This window comes from Verticillium dahliae, genomic scaffold (genome assembly GCF_000150675.1).
Source record: "Verticillium dahliae VdLs.17 supercont1.9 genomic scaffold, whole genome shotgun sequence".
Taxonomy (NCBI): domain Eukaryota; kingdom Fungi; phylum Ascomycota; class Sordariomycetes; order Glomerellales; family Plectosphaerellaceae; genus Verticillium; species Verticillium dahliae.
This window is the reverse complement of record NW_009276929.1, coordinates 665,453-678,874: the sequence shown is the minus strand read 5'-3', so window position 1 is coordinate 678,874 and position 13,422 is coordinate 665,453. Positions and strand designations below refer to the sequence as shown.

Sequence of the window (13,422 nt, the reverse complement as noted above, 5' to 3'; positions counted from 1 at the left end):
TCGCACCGTCGGTTTGGTACCGCGCCTATTGGCTCTTCGCTCCGTGATTTCCACATCGTCGGTCGGCTCGTTTCTGGCTTGACCCTCGGTCGCTTCATCATTGATATGTTCATCGTCGATGACTTCGTTGTCGATGGATCGATTGTCGACGACCTTGTTGCTCGGCTTGCGCGTCGATCGAAGCTGTCGTCTCACACCACCATTCCCCCATTCTCCATCCGACGCAACATGGATCGTGTCGCGTTCGTTCGCCATGGCTGCAGGTGGGGCGCCACGTGGAATGGGATCCACCAGTTCGCGTCGCGCCGTCCCACGTCAAAGACCAACCTGTCCACGATCAATCTGATGCCGTAATAAGTCTCTTCCTCTTTGAATTCTGTTCACTTTGGGTACAGACGTGATCGGTCGCCTCGGCGTCTACAGCTAGGAGCGAATTCGGTGTCTAGCTGGAGAACTATCCAGTGATGTTTGGGCGCACAGACCCATGCGTCTTTACTGTGCGAGAATTTGGGAGTTGGGACAGTGTACATGACGAGACATCAATTACCGATATTAGTTTTTACCGAAACAGCCAATGTTGATGAGGCCTTGTCCAAGGCCACCGTGATGTGAAGTTAGGTTTTTACAACAGCTCGATACAACGGCGCCAAATCTGGGCCTCGGCCAGCGTTATGTGATCCGGCGCATGCTAGAGAGTCGGTCGCAAGGTGACAGGACACTTACAAATAAGCTAATAGCTCGACCCGCTCAATTTCTCGCCATGAAACGAACCGATCACTTTTTGGATCCATCACGATGCCATCAACCAACGGTGCCGGCCGACGTCCATGCTGGCTGCCCTGAGCCACAAGCTCGACTGGAATCCGTGCATGCTCCTCCGCGAGATGGTCGCTTTCCTCCAAAAAGAGTTCGATGATGTGGAGGTGACACGGTTTATCGTTAGTAGAACCCTGAAGAAGGACGGATGGCGGTAAAAGGCTACTCAAAATATCGCGAAAGAACGGAATTAAGATCTGTGAGATGAATATATGCACGAAATATGTCACCTGCGGTCGTACCAGCTCGTCTTCATAGACGAGACTGGTCTCGATCTAAGCATTGGCAACAGACATCGGGGCTGGGCTCGTCGCGGCCGTAGACCTCGACAAGTCAGATGGTTCCGTCGCGGCCGGCGGACCCATATCCTCCCTGCGTATGTTTAAGCCGGAAAAATACCGAGAGGATCAGCTTGAGGCCACAAAGCTGACACTGTCCTTGCCCGCAAAGCTGAAAAGAGCCCCACCATCACCAGTGGCTGCAAGCCCAAACATCTTGATCGTTGAAGTGCATGGTGATGTCGAAGGCTACGCGACCTATGTACAAAAGAACATGTGCCTCACACAGACTGCGGTGCGGGGTTGGTGTCACACCTGCTTTGGGTTCGTTGAAATCTTCAGCGGAAAGCTCTGTAGTTATCTAGAAACCTGCAAAACAGTTGACGTAGGGCACGGTACAGTCGTACGAAACTGTCTCTACTTTCACAACTGCTTCCCAAGTATCATTACGCTGGGTCCTTCTGTTTCTCCCAGAAATCGAACCATGGTGGCATCTGATCATCAGCGTAATCCCAATCTTTCGGCGCTTCAAAACCACTAGGAAGAGAGATTCTGAAATTCTGAGGGGGGCCAGCATTGGCAAAGTTATTGGGCCGGCCTTCAGGGCTCATCTTGAATAATTCAACCAGAGCCCATCGTCTGAGGCGTTCTTCGATGAATTGGAACCACGATTTGTGGTGGGTCTTGTCGCCGCATGTGTATCGAAAACGCAAGGCTGGTGAGGCGACCTCATTCACCTCCATACGGATGGAGGACCTTGGAAAAGGTATCGGATTCATGCCACCATTTGAGGCGGCTCTACCGAACCCCAATCGGGGGAGTTGTACTTCAATGACGTCGAATTGAGAGTACTCGATGGAGCGAGAGAACATGGTGATCTCCAAGTCTGTTAGTTCCATAGAGTCATCGCCAAGTTGAAAGACGAGCGACAGACTGTCGCCGAACCTTCGCTGACCTGATCCTCGAAGCGGTCGGGTCGTCGTATCTGGCCAGCGCAAGTCGCGTGTCGTCCAGCCGTGTCGACTAAGCTCTTTCAGATGAACCCCGAAGCTATCGTCGAGAGGCTTCAAGGGGTAGAACTCATGGTCGTCAATAGTCATCGAGGGAAAGACTGAATAGATTTTGTTCCATGAGATAACATTGACGTCTGCAGTCGTGAAAGAGGAGTTCAGAATGGCTTGACCCGGTGCACCATTGTAAGCTCTTAAACGAATAGTGGTAGCGGTGGCAGAGCCACGACCGTAGATACTATACTTCTGTTTGCCATGTCTGTGTTAGTACAGTAATCCTGACAGATTTGAAACAAAACCCACCGTCTCGATGCTCTGGAGAACATAATGCTCGGTGTTTTCCAGATAGTCGGCGAATGAATCAAAGGGGGCGCCATGCTCAACATGCACATCCAAGAAACGATCTTGAGAACGGTTCAAGGTCAGAACGTTCAGCACGAACAGACCATGAACCAAGCCACGATTCACCTTCAATTGCTGGAGGAAAGTCTGAGGCTCGTCGACAAATTGCTTGAGTTTAGTTTTGAGTTTAGTTTTGAGCCGCGATCGTATGTCATCGCTGAGCCACCAGAAGGCCTTACAGACTCTGTGTAATCGCTGTACATCGGCAATCGTCAGAAATGAGTATAGAGAGTCTAATACGGGAGCGTTTCTCTTGAGAAGGTCCGCAAGCTTTGGGTTTGTAGCCATCGCGAGATTGTGTGATGGTGCGAGGGAGCGGGGTTGGCTTCGGATGAAGGCTGTCTAATTGATTGACGTGGCGGCAGACGTGGCAGTCGTGGCTGATCAAGTTCTGTAAAGCGTGGCTGATTTCAGTTAAAGGTTAATCGGAAACCGAGTGTTACCAGGCGGTTGCGGAGACACCATTAATTAATAAGCAAACATATTAGCGGAAATCCGAGGCAGTCCCGACGCGTCACAGATTTCGGCCCCACATCTACATCTACCGATCGTTTTCTCCATCGTGCGCATCTTTTGTCGGATGACGATGGCGTACACGAAAAGTGTAGACGAGCTCCAAGAACTCCTGCGACAAGCGGAGCAGCGCGCCGAAGACGCAGAGCGAGATCGACAGGAGGAACGACAACGAGCCGAGAGAGAGCAAGAACGTGCCGAGAGAGAGCAACAACGCGCCGAGAGAGAGCAACAACGCGCCGAGGATGCCGAGGAACAAACTCGACTCACGACGTTCATCGAGTACATCGTCGCCTGCCACATCCATGTCTTCCTCAAACTTGTCGTCGAAACAGACAAAAAACTGACATCAAAGGGCTCTATTACCAACCCCCGCAACAAGTGGTGTCCAACGCATCTTCGACCATGGCCTGACTTTTTGGAACAGCAGAGAGTCATCTTCGGTACGCTCCACGATAGCTTTCCTACCGACAGTCGCCTATTTGAGAGCCGCGGTTTTCTAGCCGGCTTGGGTCACCGGATCTCTCAGCGACCGATAGCAAACGAGAAGACGCTCGAATTCTTTTTACACAACAGTGTAGAAGACCCAGTCAGAACAATATCAGAGCAACTCAAACATGTGGAGAGTGTCAGACGCGCATTTGACATGGGCAGAGGAATTGTCTTCGAGAACCATCCCCACGCCATCAGCGATGTCGCTCAAGAGGTGGCCGACCGTCAAACTCCCTCGACACCACAGACACCTGACCACAGACATGACCTCAATCAGCTGCGTCCTGATCAGATCTGCGTCTACCGATCCAACGACGGACCCTCGGAAAGTCGTACCATGGTCTTCGTTTCCGAGTACAAGCCACCCCACAAGCTAACCACACCACACCTACGTCTCGGTCTGCGGGCCATGAACATTCCGAATGACGTCGTCAATCGCAAAACTATTCCAACTTCCGCCGCCCCGGATGCACTCTTCCAATACCACGCGGAGAGACTGACAGCATCCGCCGTCACGCAGACCTACCATTACATGATCGAGGGCGGTCTTGAGTATGGTCTCGTGACGACAGGCGAAGCGATCGTGTTTCTCAAGGTCGACTGGGAGGAGCCGGAAACACTGTATTACCACCTCGCGGAACCCGGTCCGGAGGTGGCTGCCCATCCTGAGCACTCTCACGTCTGTACGGCCGTCGGTCAGTATCTGGCTTTTAGCCTCTTGGCTCTTGGCTCACCAGGGCAACGGCGTATACATGGACAGGAACAGCGCCGGCGGGTGACCTTGGGCCTGAGAACGTGGGCACAGGACTTCGAAATGACACTGCGATCGATTCCCGAGAGCGAAAGATCGCTTTCGAGCGGCTCATCAGGCTACAAGCCGACTACCTACGAAGGGTTCGACCGATCACCGCATGCGCGTCGTTGGAAGAGACGTCGAGCCAGTCGAGGAGACCAGGTCGATAGGGGAACGTTAAGAAGGGATCAACCGGAGTCATCTGATGACGAGTTGACACCCAATCCGCCGGATACCCCAACCCCGATGGAAACGCGATCACGGAGGAGAAGAAGACAGGAAACTAAATCTAATCAGGACGCTATGTCCCGACAACCACGAGGAGGCGGTGAGAAAGGCCGGGCATACTGCACACAGAAATGCCTACTGGGGCTGGTTAGGAGTGGTTTCCTTGACAGAGACTGCCCCAACATAGCGCTCCACACCGGACACGATCGCCATGACCGCAATGAACGCCGTTTCCGTGCCCGAAAACGTGCTTCTACCCACGCACCTCACCCGGTCAACCATACAGAATGGCTTCAACTTCTCCGAAAGCAACTAGAGCAATCACTGGACGACGGAATCAGGCCGCTATACGTGAGTGGCGCCCGCGGTGTTCTCTTCCAGGTGACCATGATTGCGTACGGCTACACATTCGTCGGCAAGGGAACGGTGCAGGCCTTCATCCGCGACCTCGAGCATGAGGCTGCCGTCTACGAGCGCCTCCGGTCGATTCAGGGAGCCAACGTGCCTGTGTTTTTGGGCGCCATCGACCTGCGGCCAATGAAAAAGATCTACTACTATGACCATCGGGTGTATGTGGTCCATTTGACATTTCTGTCCTGGGGAGGGCATCGCATCGACGCAAGCGGAAGCTTCGAAGGCAAGAGGAACTTACTTGAGAAGATGGCAGTGCGGTCGTTGCAAGCCGTACATGAACACGGGGTGGTCCACAACGATGTGCGGGTCGCTAACATGTTGCTGAATCTGGAAGTGAATGGAGTCATGATGATCGACTTTGAACGAGCGCAGTTGGTGCCAAACAAGAGAACGCCGAACCAGGAGGCAGTGGGTATGTACAAGAACACTGGGGATTCAAGTGTGTCGAGTCAAGGATTCTTACAAGATCTTTTGATGGCGAAGATGGCGGTCTGAGATGGGAAGCGATAAGCCGGGCTTTTTGTAATGTCGGTCACCTTGGTCGATGGGTGTTTGGCCTAGAAATCACTTGGGGCTACCGGAAGGCCTTCCTCGGTTTGCACTCGGACCCTCCGGTTGTTGAACATCACTTTCCATTCCAGAACGTACCAAAGACACGTCGGAGGCAAGTCGTCGTACGTCTGGTCTGGATCCCAGTTAGCATACGGCACAAATGGCAACGTCCTTCGGGCAGGTCGCTGGACTGGTGTCAACGCGCGGGAGGCTGGCTGATCGGAACATGATTCGTCGTCCGGTTGAGGTTGCGTCTCCTCGTCACTAGACCAATAGTGGGAGGCATCATCTCCATACATGGCTGCGACATGCACTGTTGACAAACGAGGTTGAATGTGGCGACTCGTTGTGCAAGTGTTGAGTTTGCCTTCTTTCCACGAGCTTCCATTGGCTTCAACGGCACCTTTCGCTCGTCCAATTGCGGTGGAGATATGTCAGCAAGGCTGCAAAGGCTGAGCCATCATCCACCCATTTGATTGGCAGAGTCATTCTACAACACGACTCCTGACAGAATGCACGAGAATGCTTCTACTCTCTTCTAGGATCTCTGTGCGGTTGACATTGTCATCCCTTCTCGCCCACTTCCTTTTCACAGACGCCCGGCGGAGGCTGCGTTTACCTTGCTCTTGCCTTTCTCCTCCACACGGGATGGGCCGATTGTGCAGAATAAAGTATGTATCCGTGGAGGTTAAGAGCGTCGTGTTCATCGAGGAGAGGGTTCGTCTATTGTCGGGTTTGGGGGGGGCGGGGGTTAGCGCGACCTCCATTTATGGTGATCGGCTAGGCGCGATGTGTCCGATTGTCAGCGCGGCAAGCTTGCCCGGTAGCTGTTTTTATCGACAGAACATACCGATACGATATTCAACGGTCGCTCGCAGAGCGGCTTCAATACCATCCACGAACACCGTGACTTCTCATTGTCGTCTCCCCAGGATGACACCCCCCACCTCTCGTCCTCTCAGAACGTCGCTTGTCCCGCGTTTAGTCGCATCCAGCGTGTATTCGAGGTGGAGCAGCTTTCGCTTGCTGGGAAACTTGCTGCCATTTAGGAGACGTAGCCGCTAGCGATTGGTTATTATAAACGAAAGAAGCTTGACTTCGTGCTTGTCGATATTGGAAGGGTTGACAAGATGCTGAAATGACGACTCCCTGCGCTTCTTGACATGCCTTGTCATTCACCACTCGAAAGCTCATAGAATAGGCCGCAGGCAGGATGAAAGAGGCTAGAACGCTGAGGTATATTAGGTTGGATGGACGGGTTCGCCCATTAATTACGGCGGTTCGAGAGATGCTCGGATTGTAAAAGCCTAATTAGCGAGGCTGAAAATTACAATCCGGGAAGGTCACGTGACCCTCCGGACACCCCACACCCCACCTCGGGCAGAGTAGAGTAGAGGTAGCAAGAAATCATTACACTGTCCAAATGCCCACTACTTTTAACGACCTTTGAGTACCTCAGAGCTTCGACAATCAGGTGCAGTAAGGTCCGCTACTATCCGTACTCTTTAGTATTCATACGTCTCTTCACATCCCTCATAGCCGACTTGGTCCGTGCCCAAATTGACTTAAGTTCCTCTACGTAGACGCCGAATACGCTCTTAGCTATGTAGTATAGCAGCACAGCATGGTTTGCACCTCGGGCTGCCTCGTCCACTTCATCGGTATTGTTCCATCGTAGGCGTCATGACAGATTCTCTGGACCGACACGTCATTGGCGTCGTCTGGGTGCACCCGTCGCTGGTCCAACGTCCATTACCAGGGGATCCACATCATTGGGGAAAGACTGAAGATCCTCGTGATGTCGAGAAGCTCGTCAACTATTTCAACGACGTCGGAGCAGACAGTGTTCGATTGCGTGCCGCCGAGTTCCAGGTTTGGGGCCGCATCACGAGGGAGGCCCTGAAGCAACTCACCGCGTCTTTACAAGTGTCCGAATCTGCGCTCCGGGAGACCATTATCAACGGGAAGCATCTATATCTACGTGACGATGTTTCTATACAATGCTTCAGCAACGGTCATCTCCTGGACGTCGCGGCCACATGGTCTATCAACGAATGCTGGCCCGTTCGTCTACACTGCTTTGATCTCGGTCTGAAACCCGCCCCAGAAATCGCGCTCCTTCCTTGCTCGAGTGAGAACTGCGCGCGTAAGACAGCAGAAGTACGGCAAAACTCCGCCAGGCCAATGCAACAGCAGCCATCGCCGAGGCTTTGCTACGTTATCAATCATGCGAGTACCCTGCTGCGTTCGTAATCTTGCTTTACGTAGCTTTCTATTGTAGTGAACTCTTAGGCGCAGTCGGGCTGCCCAAACCAGGGTCACTTGCTAAACCACCCAATGGCTAGCAGTTTCTCAAACCGGAGGGACGAGATTATCCAATGCAATCTGGTCATGGCGGGCGGTGCATACCTCAATTGCCGACAGTCGCCGTGGCGGCTGTTGTCCTGTTGTGCCGTCCGACCTCCGCCAGCCTTGCGAGCGCATCTTTATCAACGAAAGACGTTTAGCAAACGAGGGCACGGTCCCGCGATGACCAGTCTGAGCCCCCCGAGCTTTATGCTTGGTGAGCCGTGGCAAATAGGCCAGCATTGTGGGTACCTAAAGGCCCATTGTTTCGTCTCCATATGTAACACCAGTGACGTCGGAGCAACGACAAGCTTAAATCGAAGGGACGGTGGAGGGAAGGAAGTTCTTTTAGGAGAGTTGAATGTCGGTGCTGTGATCGTTCCTCGCCATGTTGTCGTCCTTTCATTGTTTCTCGTAGTTCGGATATTAGCTTCCTCCCATCATCAATCGAAGAACACTTGTGATAGGTACGTTCGGAGTCAATTTACCTCATCTGCGTCATGGCATGAGTCTCTATACTCATACTTGCGTATGTTTTACAGCACCAAGAACGATATAGCAGAACCAAGGCTGAGGCTCAAAGAGGTAAAAATGGACATGAACACGATTTTACAAGAGTGCGCAGCACTGGAGTGAGTAGATGATGACTCTACGCTCGCTTCTATTCTTTTTCTGCAAACGACATATGACCTTCATGGCATGGTCGTCCCAGGAGCACCCGTCTCAACCGTCCAGGGATCTTCCAGCCGTTCTTGGAGCATAGTCAAGCTGAGCATGACTATCTTGGGAAGCCTCCTGCTGTAGGGGGTCATGTCGTCTAGGCAGAAAAGAGTAGACATGGCCGATGGAAAATGACCGTGGCAGCTTCAAGTAAGTGCTTCAGGACTTTCTAGACAAGAACAAGCAAAGCAAAGCTGAGCTGTTTCTTGGCAAGCCTAAAGTAATGGAACTCGTCACGTCATACCGACTTGAGAGATCAGCATCCGTTTTGGGCAGTTGATCCACGCCCAACAAGAGTGCACCTGGGGGGCTAGGGCAATAAAAGTCGACCAGTGTGCCCGCGAAAAGGGGCATCTTCTCACTTCGTTGTTCACTTTACTTATACTTTTCGTCACCATCTTTTCTCGCCACTTCATTTTTACTTATCGCCACTCGATATTTCTTTGAACCTGTCCTACTACGATGTCTTCGAAAAGCACGCTAGGCTTTCATGACCAAAACGATCAATTCCGTCCCCCTCGAGCTTCTTCAGACGATACAGTCGATGCAACAACCGATTCTCGCTACGAAAATGAGGGCAGTCGTGATGAACACACTTCGACCAATAGCATCCGTTCGAACGAGCACCAGGGGGTGTTCGTTTTAAAGCGCAAGCGACCCGGGCCAGATTGGTGGGACCGGTCATGCTCTCCGCGTGCGCAACGTCGACGAGTGAACGGTATCTTGGGCTCATCACTGTCCTCGCGGCCCCGACCTCTGAGTGCCGAGGTGACCGAAGGCTTGATGTCAATGACTACGCATCCGAGCCCCAACGCGAACAGCTCCAGGTCTTTACTAGATGGCAACAGTCAAGGAAGTCAAATAAATGACGGCAAAAACTCCCTGAGGCCTGTTGCGGCCTGCCCACGTCGCAGCTATAGGATAGCGGCGATCCTGAACGATGATTCAAGAGGTGAGGATACAGAACGACACGACCGGTCCCCAGACCAAAGAGATCACTCACCCAAAGAGGATGGCAATCATCTTGGACGTGCTCTTCGAGGCGGCCAACTTAAAGACGCCTCTGGAGAGCCCCAAGCCAACTATAACTTGGAGTTTCTGCCAACGGCTATCTCTACACGCCAGTATCCTTTACCATAGTCAACTCCAGGCCCTATGGGTCACCCAGCGCAGTCTGATCAAGGATCCCACAGGCCTGATCACGACTCTGCTCTGCTGGACGCGTCAGACGATCCTCCATGCTTTACTCTCTCTAGCGTCGTGGCGATACCTCGGGATAAGCGGACGACGGTTGCCTGCAAACGTTGTCGTAGGAGGAAGGTCAGTCCATTCTATACGGCCGCTCGACGCCTGGCCCCTTTTTCTACACGGCTTCTTTAACTTGAAATTAGATTCGTTGTGAAGGGCTCCAGTCTGGGAGCAAAGATGCATGTACGAGGTGCAAGAAAGCGAACATGGAGTGTATATTTGAACCAGCGTCCTCCAACAGCTTGATAGCCATTAACCTTCATCCCTTCAAGTCTGTTGGAGAACCGCTGGGGAGAACTATGTACTGGCAAAGTCCGCAGCCGCTTCCTTACAGCTCGAAAGCTTTTCGTCAAGATGCTCAACGGCCGCATTCCTTGAGCAACGGGCCATCCTTGGCTCCTGTAATCCCATACCCGCCGGCCCCTGATCGACCACTTAGCGATTCGATGCGCCGATCTCAAGAGTCAGACGAGGGAAGCAGAAGCTCTTTGCCATCACCGGTATCAACTACTGCCGGTCAGTCCTTACTGGTATCCCATGCAGCCTCAGACTCTCGTACGCATCAAATGTTCGTCTCACCCCGTTTTGAAATCCCTATCCTTCGCTCAGACTTGGAACTTTCTTAGGATCGACGACCTTGATAACGTCGCTTGTGGCACTGATGGGCCATCTTCTTGTCTTTATTGTCTGAAAACCATTGGCACAAAGAAAAAACTAGCACGACATCTCCGTGAACTCCATGGAGAGGGTGGGTTTGCTCGGAGTCGGTACATCTGTTCAGAGCCTGGATGCTCTCGCAGCCAGCAAGACAACGGGTTTCCACGGCTTGAACAAGCCCAACAACATTTCCGGAACAACCATTCGTCTAAATCGCTCCCGAAACGCGAAACTGACGCAGGGCGGTACAAGAGCGGTGGAACTCGACCGGAAGCAGGGAGGATTGCAAGCCAGGACCAGTGCTAAGGGGCTGAGATTAATACCAGTAGCAGCAACGCATCGCAACTAGTATTGAAGTAGGGCCGGTGAGGGCCCTCTCTGATCAGGGCAATTCACACAGTCACTTGAGAAAAAGATAGGTGCTTGAATGTGTGGTGTAGGATTGATGATCTGCTCCTCTGAGATCCTCGCCACGAGTCTACCTAATGTCCGTTCCCCTGATCAGCCACTCCTTATCACCTTATCGCTAAGCCACACCCTTCTGCCCTGCCCGGTTTCAGTATAACGACAAAGACGGCGTCTTGCTTATCTCGGGGCAAGTAGGGACTAGATTTGACCAGAATCTCCCACTTGAGAGGTGGATGTGCAGCTTCTGACGGCTTCCGAGCCGACATTTGTCAAATCACCTGAATGGTACGTACGACGAGATGGGCTAGCCACAACGAGAAATGGACACGCGATAAGAGGTTTGTATTACACAGAGGCTGAAGATGAAAACCATCACCCCATGAGGTTTTCGCATCTTGACGAGGAGTGAGACTTTCCTCCACAAACCCGTGCAGTTTTTTCTTTCTTTTTGTTTAACTTTTTTTTATTATGGAGCATGATATCTAGTATTCGCTAGGCTGGAAGGGGTATGGACTTTCATCGCAAGCAAACTATCCTGTAGCGGTAATACGCACTCCAGCGTCAGAGCACTCCAGCGCTAGAGCGGTCAGGTAGATTTCTGTGAACGAGTACGAGCGCCGGGAAAGGCTCAGTCTCAGTACTGAATCCCTAGTTGACTTTCCGCTGTGGAGTCTGTTTGCGAATGCACCACATCCTTCGTCGAGGCGCCCCAATCGGAAACAGAGCCACCACTTATGCTGAATCGAATGATGGTTCGTCATAGAAATGTGGAAATAACCTCGGTTCCGCTCAAACCTGGGTTCTAAATATTTCACAGCTTTGCGCTCGGTGACCCTTTACTCGTAGTCAAGGTGCGATTCTGGTTAGATTCACCATGCATGCCCAAAGCCAGGACGGAGCAGAAACGCTGTTGACATTCGCAACTCCGGAATTGAATTCCAATGGGCGAGACATCCTCCCAAAAAGTGTTTACTGAGGACCTCATCGGCCTCGTCACCAGTTGTGGCTTGTCCTTCGTTGAACAGGCGTACGAAACCCCGACTCAAACTAAAGCCATGAAACGCTTTCACGCTTTGATTGGATGCTCTTGTTGAACATAAGGGTGGTCAGTGCAGAGTCACGGGTCCTAAGATTACATGTGGAGACGTGATATATCTCAGGGGCAGATACACGTCCGGAGATACAACACAAGAACAGACGACCAACTGATCGGATACAAATGAACCGAATACCCGTACTGTCTGACAATTAAGAGTCTCAATCGAACCTGAGCTACCCGCGCAACAAACGACATACGACCTTCGGTCCCGACCATCACGATGTCAACGAAACAAACTGAAAAGAACATTACCTACGAGTCACCAGAAGGCTGGGACAACTGGGACAACGAGTTCAAGAAACTGGCACACGCCTACGACCAGTGGCAGTATATCGACCCGGCCGACCGTATCAGATGGCCCCGTCGACCAGAGCTTCCAGAGATCCGGGATTACTCTAGACAGGCCGACCCCGAAGATCCCGAGAGTGGCACGATGACGCCCGGCTCGGACTACCTACCACCACGACGACTTGGTGAACTCACGGCAGAGGGCAGGGCAGAATATGAGCATGACCTCAAGATCTACTCCCTGAAAGAGTCAGCATACAGAGAGGCCAAGAAGCAAGAGCAGAAACTGGTCGAGTTTGTTCTCAGGACAGTCTCGCCAACGTATCAGAAGACCTGTTGCGTGACGGGAGACCGGCTGGACAAGTGGTATGAAGAGCTACGGAGATCAGGAGCCGTATACAACGAACGTCTCCGCCCGGAAGCACGCGACAAGTATCACCAAGCCGTCCATACCATACCGAAACTCAATAAACTCAACGACTGGATCACACAGTGGGAGACCGCCATGGCCGAAGCGATCAGCAAGAGGGTCCCCGACGCCCTTGACACCCAATGCTGGGCAGAAGATCTGAATCGAGCCATGTACCACGTCCTTCCCAGCTGGGCCTCGACGTTCCGACAACATCGACGGCCCCAGATACTTAACAACACGCTCAACTACCGCGAAGTTGCTGCCGACATCCGATACGAAGCCAAGATGGCCAACCCCAGCGCTAAGTCGTCAGGAGTTAAGAAGGGTGCCTTCTTAGCCACCTATAACGATAATCCTAAGAACTCCGACCCTCCTGCTGACCCAGAACCCGACACGAACTGCATCGAAGTTCATGGAGATGCCTCAGATATACCAGTCCGAGAGACTCGGAGCACACGAGCCCGGGCACGCGGGCAGAGACGTAGAGGAGGAGGAGGGAGAGACGTCTCATCGAAAAGGAAAAGAGCGGAACCAACCACCAACCCAGATCCTGATGGCCCAACCTGCCGAGGATGCCTTGGGTTCCACAACTGGAAAGACTGCTGGTACTTGTTCCCAGACCAAAAAGCCGAAGGATGGGAGCCAAGTCTAGGTATGCAGCGATTGATCGACGACCGTCTTAAGAAAGACGCTGGTCTTGCCGAAGAAGTGAAAAGATTCTCGAAGGGCAAGGACAGAGCCACCAA

The 13,422-nt window shown here is 52.4% G+C and overlaps 3 protein-coding genes across 3 annotated transcripts; 2 read left to right on the top strand and 1 right to left on the bottom strand.

The window, feature by feature from the left end:
* Positions 1-827: 827 nt before the first annotated feature.
* VDAG_05162 (uncharacterized protein) lies at positions 828-1,322 on the top strand (the record flags this gene model as incomplete). Its single annotated transcript, XM_009654898.1, has 4 exons — positions 828-938; positions 1,000-1,054; positions 1,109-1,192; positions 1,267-1,322. The coding sequence occupies 4 exons, from the start codon at positions 828-830 to the stop codon at positions 1,320-1,322; spliced, it is 306 nt and encodes a 101-aa protein (XP_009653193.1).
* Positions 1,323-1,431: 109 nt separating this feature from the next.
* On the bottom strand, positions 1,432-2,835 carry VDAG_05161 (uncharacterized protein). Its single transcript, XM_009654897.1, has 2 exons — positions 2,408-2,835; positions 1,432-2,350 (listed from the first exon to the last, which is right to left on the bottom strand). The coding sequence occupies exons 1-2, from the start codon at positions 2,792-2,794 to the stop codon at positions 1,541-1,543; spliced, it is 1,197 nt and encodes a 398-aa protein (XP_009653192.1). The 5' UTR covers positions 2,795-2,835; the 3' UTR covers positions 1,432-1,540.
* Positions 2,836-3,045: 210 nt separating this feature from the next.
* On the top strand, positions 3,046-5,679 carry VDAG_05160 (uncharacterized protein). Its single transcript, XM_009654896.1, has one exon. The coding sequence runs from the start codon at positions 3,093-3,095 to the stop codon at positions 5,439-5,441; it is 2,349 nt and encodes a 782-aa protein (XP_009653191.1). The 5' UTR covers positions 3,046-3,092; the 3' UTR covers positions 5,442-5,679.
* Positions 5,680-13,422: the final 7,743 nt, after the last annotated feature.

What these genes read in the sequence shown, in the direction of transcription:
- VDAG_05161 (XM_009654897.1), bottom strand. Translation starts at nt 2,794, where the DNA reads ATGGCTACAAACCCAAAGCTTGCGGACCTTCTCAAGAGAAACGCTCCC. An exon ending in TTCTCCAGAGCATCGAGACG is followed by an intron (nt 2,351 to 2,407) that starts GTGGGTTTTGTT and finishes CATGGCAAACAG; the next exon opens with AAGTATAGTATCTACGGTCG.
- VDAG_05160 (XM_009654896.1), top strand. Translation starts at nt 3,093, where the DNA reads ATGGCGTACACGAAAAGTGTAGACGAGCTCCAAGAACTCCTGCGACAA.